Here is an 8007-nt window from a genome sequence, read left to right as displayed (position 1 = left end):
ATATTTTCTTACACCCCTACTGGTAATGGGAAATCCAGACCCTTGACTGTTTAGCGTTAGCCGTTAGCTTCTCCAGCCGATCACACGGTCACCTGGTTTCTGAGCTCCAGCTGTTTTATATAAACTCCTTGCTGGAAACTGGAACACTCGTAGAAAACGCCACATGAGAACAAACGTCACAGAGAAAGGCCTCGGGCCTTTAGGTGGTCCTGGTGGGCCCGTCACTGAGAGGCGACGAGTCTAACCACCGTCCCGCCAACATAAGAAGATTTTGGCCTTTTAGTTTGTTTTCTGTTTCGGTCCCGTTTCACGTCTCAGGTTCCAGGTGCAGCCTGGAGACAGGGATGTGCAGCTGGAGCAACACTCAGAACAACAAGTTGGACAAACTGGACTGGGAGCTGACCAGTCACGAGGCAGAGCAGCACTATTCCACCCCGACTGAAGACCACACCCTGGGCACGGAGAAAGGTCAAAAACACAAACACAGAAAAAMGGCTATAACTCAATWAATTTGACATATAGTGAGCTCAAATTTGGTGTGGTAGTAGCTGAGAGTCATCGCCAATACATAKTGTGAGCACTAACTTGTTGCTCCAGAATTTAATTTGACAAATATGTTTTTTCTTCCAGGTCATTTCCTCTTCCTCCCGAGCAGCAACAGGACAGCGMCCAATCAAAACGCGTGGCTGCTGAGCCCTCACCTGCTTTCAAASGGGGTCACCTGTCTGAGATTCTGGGCCTACAAACCCCATTCATGTGAGCGTCGACGCTTTAAGGCGAACTGATTTGTTTTTTTGTTTTTGTTTTGCGCGGCGCTTCACATTTTCCTCCTCGTCTTTCAGCGGACTGCCAGCTGAAGGTCTGGAGAGTTTCAAGAAATTTTTTTTATTCGCTGCTGTCGACGGATGAGCTGGGAGGACCGTGGAAACACTTCGAAGTGAACATCACAGCCTCTGAAGAGTACCAGGTCAGAAAGCCCCGCCCCCAACCCCCCTGTCAATAAGCAAAGATAAACTGCTGCTGATTTGTGTTTTGATGCTGACAGATTGTGTTCGAAGGGATCAAAGGGACGTCGGGCGTCGTTGCTCTGGATGACATCGAGTACACCATCGGCAGCCACTGCGGCAAAACGAACTCAGGCTCAAGTAAGACTTATCATAATCCAAACAAAGGCTTTAGAGGAATGCATATCACCCGACAAAGATAACCCTCGAAAAAGAATGTTATGTGCATCATGAGCTGTCACACTCACTGGATGTGTCGTTAGTCACTCTCAGCTACCACCACACCAAACTTACTCAGCATCTGTAAAAAATGACTGAGTTGAAGCCATTTTACGCTGGCTCATGTTGTTTAATTGTGGTGGCCATCTTGAATTGGATTGACTCCAAAAGTTTATCAATTGTAGATTTATACCTGATGATTATTACCTGAAAGGTTCATTAAATTCAATCCAGTGATTAATGAGAAATTTTGCTAACAGACAAAAAAGTGTTGGCTCCCAAAAGTCTGTGCTAAACTTTTAAGCCAAGATTTTGCACAGCAAGTTGTACTTCTAGTACTTTTTGTCAATAACTCACCTCTACTACCGTACCAAATTTCAGGACAATATCTGTAAAAATGGCTGAATTTTAGCTGTTTTTGTGTTTTCTAAGATCGGTTAGCTGCATCTGCCATTTTGAATTGGATTGACTCCAAAAGTTTATCAGTTGTATATTTATAACCGATGATTATTACCTAAAAGTTTCATTAAATTCAACCCAGTGGTTGATGAGATATTTTGCTAACAGACAGTGAAAATGACTCCCAACAGTCTGTGCTAAGCTTTTAAGCCAAGATTTTTCACAGCYAGTTGCACTTCTAGTACATTTTGTCAATAACTCTCCTCTACTACCACACCAATCTTCAGGGCAATATCTGTAAAAATGGCTGAATWTTAGCTGTTTTTTTGTTTTCTAAGYTCAGTTAGCTGCGTCGGCCATCTTGAATTGGATTGATTCCAAAAGTTTATCAYTTGTAGATTTATATCAAATGATTTTTACCTGAAAGTTTCATTAAATTCAAGCCAGTGGTTGATGAGATATTTTGCTAACAGACAAATAGTTRGTCTGATGGCGGTGGGCMATAGGCGTTCTTTAAATTTAATCTMCTTTGTAATTTAATTTAATCTGTGAAGCGTTTTGTAGAACTGCAGCTTTCTGTGTCGTCCGCAGCCTCAAAGAAGCCGTACAATGCAGGCGGGGTCGCAGCGGCTGTGATCGTGGTCCTGCTGCTGGTCGCCACACTCATCGGCCTGCTGGTGTTTTACCTGCGAGGCCCCAAAAGAGCCGAAGCTGGACACCACTCGTCTTCTTCGGCTGCCGGGGGCTTCAGTAACGAGGCTTACGAATCAGACCTCGCTGTGAGTCGCACCTTTTACCTTTATTATCTTTGTTCTCATTATTTAGCTTTTAGCTTGTCTTTTGCTACTTTTAGCTAGTGTTTGTTACATTTCCTTTTGTTACTTTGAGTTTTTATCTCTCCTTTTGATTCGTGGTTTATTATTTTTAGCTTTTAGCTACTTTAGGTTTTCATCTAGAACATCTCTAGCATAGCTTTATGGTTAGCATTTTGTTATTTTTGGCTATTGTTTCCTACTTTTATTTTTTAGGTCGTGTTTTATTTCTTTCAGCTTTATTTTGTCCTTTCAGTACTTTTTGTTAGCCTTTTGGTGTTTTTAGCTTTTATCTAACTTTATGCCCCTTTATGCTTATATTCTGTTGCATTGATTTTAGATTTTAGCTAGCTTTTAGCTATTTTAGGATTTTAACTAGAACTTCTTCTGTATAGCTTTATGGTTAGCCTTTTGCTACTTATATACTTTACTTAGTCTTTTGTCATTTTTAGCTCTTAGYTAGCCTTTTGATACTTGCAGTTAGCTTTTTGTTGTTTTGGCCTAAAGTTAGCATTTTGCTGTTTTTTGGCTGATGTTTCCTACTTTTCTTTTTTAGCTAGTGTTTTCTTACTTTCAGCTTTAATCTATCTTTGCAGTTCTTTGCTGTTTTTGGCTTTTTGCTACTTTATGATTGTATTCTGTTTTATTGTTTTTGGATTTTAGCTACTTTAGGCTTTTAACCAGAACTTTTCTAGTATAGCTTTATGGTTAGCCTGTTGCTACTTTAGTGTTTTAATTTGTCCTTTGTCATTTTCAGTTTTTTGCCAGCTCTGTGATATTTTTAAGTAGTGTTTTGATATTTTTAGCCAGCATTCTGCTGTTTTAGCTTGTAGCTTTGCTAGCTTTTTGCCTCTTTATGATTTGTATTGTGCTTTTTTTAGCTTTTGTTTAGCCTTTTGCAACATTTACCTATCATTTGATAATGCTACTTTGTAGTTAGTCTTTTTATATTTTTAATTAGCATTTTGATACTTGTAGCTTGTAGCTAACTCTGTGACTTTAAAATAAAGTTTGTTTGATATATTTCTATTTAATCTGATTTCTTTCAATCTCTAGTTTAGTTTGTTTCTCAGCCACTAGAAGGCGCTCTGCTTTCACATTTGAGCGACGCTGAATTGTGTCTGTGAAACCTGCTGATTTTTTTTCATTATAAATTCAAAAACACAACACAATTCACATATAAATATATAAAGTTTATCATAAAACCGAGCAGAAATTTGAGTTATAGAACAGTGTAATAAAGAGATTAAAAAAAGAAGAAAAACTAACAACGCCAAAAAAGCAGGCTTAATACATAAAACAGACAAAAAAAGTTATCATCACAAGAGTACTTTTAGTTATTTGGTTATATCGTCAACGTATTGGTGCAATAATTGGGCATTATTGTTGTTACAGCGTCAGAACTTCCTTAAATATAACCACTTCCTTCAGAAAAATGTTATTTAACATTTTTTCCTGCTGCAGGTTTCTGACGCAGAGCGGGAGGTGGAGTGAAATCTGAGCTGACCTTTGACCTGGAGGTGATTTTGGAGACATTAAGGTGACGTCACTGCAGAACTGCTTGTGTCACACAGATCTGACGGACGTCTGACGATCACGGTTGAGTTGTTGAAGGATGTTAGTTTCAGGCGGCAGGTTTGTAAAAGTGGAGTTTGTTTAATCCTCAGAAGGTCTCATGGGGAAAAATCAGCCACGTAATTATTTTATTTTATTTATTTTTTGGTTGCTGTAAGTGAACAGACTGTTTGAACTGCGCCCTGTGACCTCTCAGTAGTTCTGCTGCCCCCTAGTGTTCAATCAGGGAAAATCAACCATGAAATACATTATAAACACATTTTCAAATCTCATAAAATAATGAATTAAAACATTTTAAAATAATATATCTGTTTAGAAATAAAGTGTTTTGGAAATATTGTTACAGTTTTTATGATGCGTTTTAGACGATTAAGTTGCAGTTTGTGCGATCGTGTAATCACTTGTGTCTGTGTCGTTCATCTGATTGTTAGTAAAATATCTTCTGAGACGATGGACGGATTTTAACAAAACTCACAATAAGGGATATTAGGATGAACATCTACAAGAATTTACCTTTCCGAGTCAAAGCGACTCAAAATGGCCACCACAGGCAATCAGTTTTATCAAACACAAAAACGTCTGTAACCCAGACAATTATCTAGATATTGAGCTAAAATTTGGTGTGGTAGTAACTGAGAGTGACCCATAAAACATACTCTGAGAACAAACCGATTAAATGAGATTTGCTTTTAAAACTTTAGCATTTACTATTGAAGTCAACTTTGTCTGTCTGTTAGCAAAATATCTCAAGAACCAGTGGAGGGATTTTAATGAAACTTTCAGGAAGTAACCATCAAATGTACAACTTCAACTGATTAACTGTTGGAGTCAACCGTATTTAAGTTGGCCGCCAAGGCCAACCGATCTTAGAAAACACAAAACTAGCTACAATTTGGTCAGTTTTTCTAAAATTAAGCTGGAACTTGGTTTGATAGTAGATGAGAGTCACACCTAACAAGTGCTCAGTCGTGGTTTAATATAAGATGATCTTATTCGAAAACTTTGGCTTAAAAGGAAGCGGGCGATATGCATTCCTTCAATAAATTGTAGCTTTAATTTATTTTAAAAGGATTGAATGTTTTATGAAAACTGGTCAAGTTAAGCGGATTTTCAGGATAAAATAATAATAAATCTGGAGTCTCCTGAGGACACATCGGCGTGCTCCACAAGAATCTGATCTGATGTCTGGCGCGTCCTTGGGATGAGGAGGAGATGACGACATCCTGCCCTTAGCAACGGTCGCGTCTCTAAGGCAACATCCTCCACTGCAGCGTGCGACCCTCTGCTGTCGTCTCTGAAGGAGGAGGAGGAAGAGGGGGATCATCATCGTCAGTCTCGTTTGGTTCTCTGCACGTGCGGGGTCCGGTGGTCCTGGTCCCCTCTGAATGGACCCCGCCGTGCTCATCTTCCTGCTCTACGTGATGATCGCGCACGAGCTGGTGTGCGGCTTGATGGACCGCCGGAAACGGAGCGCCAAGCCCCGCAGACGCACCGCCGCCGGACCCCCGCCGCTGCTGCGCTACAGGTGGGTCTGAATATCTTTATAACCTTAAAGGTTAATTAAAACACTCAAATGAACCYTTCATGTGCCTGAATGTCACATTAACTTAAGGACCTTTTAAACAAAAAAATATGTGACAAGTTTTTAAATCTATTGTGGAATTTCTCTAAATATATCCAGATGTTCACCTGAAACATTTCAAAAACTGGTCGTTTCTTTCTGCTGGCATGAAAAGGATTTGTTTTTTCAGCACATTGGATGAAATCTGCTGGAACAGTTGAAGTTCTTGGTGGTGCTCTCGATGGTTCAGGTGTCAAAGATCCTGAAGTCTCTGAGACGAATGAGGTGCCGTTTGGTCTTAACTGCTCTGTTGGCTTCTCAAGCCATTTGGGTCTGGGCGAAAAAACTTCCAGGGACCCCCTCATAAACCAAATGCTGTTTTAAAAGATCATTTATTGTCATTTCAACCCCTAAACACCATGGGAATATGTATTTTATTAGGTTTATTATGTTTGTTTTATTAGTTCATGCATTTTTAAAAATAAAAACCAAAAAATTAACATTTTAGTAAAAATGTTTGAGGACCCCCAAGATACCTCTCGCGGACCCCTGGGGGTCCAGGGACCCCAGTTTGAGAACCTCTGAGAGTGACCAGGATGGATCTTGTTAAATGGTCACTGGGAAGTATAGCCGACCCTCTTCACCTCAGGATGGATGTCACTCTGGGTGTWTTTTAATTTATTTATTTTTGCCTGGAATCCATATTAATCTGTTTAATTTTACAGATGTAGAACAGGTGGATTTGCTCCAGGGACCAGCTTTCTCACAGGCAGAGGTATTTCTTGTTACTCTGATAGATAAACCTCACATCGGCCTGTCTTGATTACGATATCGCCGTTAAATGAGAACACACAGTCATGAGAGTAAAGCAGAGGACTAAGCACACATCCCTGAGGTGCTCTAGTGTTGAGTGTGAAGGGGGAAAGGTCTTTATTTGAGGCTTTCAAACCTAAAACTACTAACTGCTATCAATGTAGGTGGAAGCATTATGATGTGAAGTAGATGGAATAATGAAGAAAAAKTACATCCAAAGTCATCGTCTTCACCTCCAATCAAACTTGGACACAGTTGAGTAGATTGGCTTCTCCAAATCCTCGACCCTGTTGAAAATTTGGGGACTAAAAACTTGGCCCAAGCATTAAAAATRCCAAGTTTGAATATTTACCAGACCATCCTCATCAAGTGTTTTCTCTCAGCTCTAAGCTGTACCAATGATTCTGAAGTGAACGGGGTTAGAGTTGATTGTTTCCTCCTGATTTAATACTGTTGCCATTTCCTGTTAATCCGCTTCCTTTTCAGCGCCCATCAGGGAGCGTGGAGGGCAAACAACAAATCCATGAGCAGCAGCAGCAGGTGGGCGAGGGACCTGAGGAAGAGCAGCCGTTTTGTGAGGAAAGCATAACAAGAAAGAATCTTTAAGATTTCGTTAAAGGTACAGTTTACTGAAAGAAAACAAAATGTTATCTGTACTCAATCAATGYATATTCAGAATTAAGTCAAAGGTTATCTTAAACTGGATCAAAGTTATCCTTAATTGAYTCAAAAGTTATCTTGAATTTAATCAAAGGTTAACCCAAATTAATTCAGTCATACTGAACTGAATCTAAGTTATCATGAACTGAATCTAAGTTAACTTGAGTTGAATCAGTTATCCTGAATTGAATCAGTTATCCTGAATTGAATCAGTTATCTTGAATTAATCAAAGTTCTTATGGATTGAATCAAAATCTGCTTGAATTGAATCTTAAATCAAAGGTTATCTTAAACTGGATCAAAGTTATCCTTAATTGAATCAAAAGTTATGAATTGAATCTAAGTTATCATGAATTGAGTCATTATGAAATGAATCGTTATCATGAATTGAATCAAAGTTAGCTTGAATTGAAATTGTTATGTTGAAGTGACTCAAAATTAGCTTGATATAAATTAGCTTGAATTGAATCAGTTATATTTAATTGAATCAAAGTTCTCATGAATTGAATCAAAGTTCTCATGAATTGAATCAAAGTTCTCATGAATTGAATCAAAGTTCTCATGAATTGAATCAAAGTTAGCTTGAATTGAATCATTTATCCTGAATTGAACACCTTATCCTGAATTGAATCAGTTATCCTGAATTGAATCATTTATCTTGAATTGAATCAGTTATCCTGAATTGAATCAAAGTTCTTATGGATTGAATCAAAATCAGCTTGAATTGAATCTTAAATCAAAGGTTATCTTAAACTGGATCAAAGTTATCCTTAATTGAATCAAAAGTTATGAATTGAATCTAAGTTATCATGAATTGAGTCATTATGAAATGAAACGTTATCATGAATTGAATCAAAGTTAGCTTGAATTGAATTTGTTATGTTGAAGTGACTCAAAATTAGCTTGATATAAATTAGCTTGAATTGAATCAGTTATATTTAATTGAATCAAAGTTCTCATGAAT

General features: G+C 38.3%; 2 protein-coding genes across 5 annotated transcripts in view; both read left to right on the top strand.

Annotated features, from left to right (window-relative positions):
- Positions 1–4349, top strand: part of mamdc4 (MAM domain containing 4) — a gene marked incomplete in the record, with an annotated part of 22119 nt that extends 17770 nt beyond the window's left edge. Inside the window, 6 exon segments of the mRNA XM_014024834.1 lie at positions 319–468; positions 631–756; positions 843–967; positions 1046–1145; positions 2214–2401; positions 3899–4349. Coding sequence (XP_013880288.1) covers positions 319–468; positions 631–756; positions 843–967; positions 1046–1145; positions 2214–2401; positions 3899–3928 — 719 coding nt within the window.
- An 895-nt stretch (positions 4350–5244) lies between these two features.
- LOC106529419 (glutamine synthetase) overlaps positions 5245–8007 on the top strand; it is a 13351-nt gene continuing 10588 nt past the window's right edge. For 3 of the 4 annotated variants that reach the window (XM_014024837.1, XM_014024835.1, XM_014024838.1), the window contains exons 1-2: positions 5245–5534; positions 6870–7002. The gene's annotated coding sequence lies outside the window, so the exon portion shown is untranslated. Of the gene's footprint in view, positions 5535–6803; positions 7003–8007 lie in introns of those variants that run through there. The other variant, XM_014024836.1, reaches the window with a different exon arrangement.

The sequence above is a fragment of the Austrofundulus limnaeus genome, unplaced genomic scaffold, assembly GCF_001266775.1.
Source record: "Austrofundulus limnaeus strain Quisiro unplaced genomic scaffold, Austrofundulus_limnaeus-1.0 Scaffold441, whole genome shotgun sequence".
NCBI classification, from domain to species: domain Eukaryota; kingdom Metazoa; phylum Chordata; class Actinopteri; order Cyprinodontiformes; family Rivulidae; genus Austrofundulus; species Austrofundulus limnaeus.
The sequence above is the reverse complement of the archived record's forward strand: the minus strand, read 5'-3'. Positions and strand labels throughout refer to the sequence as shown.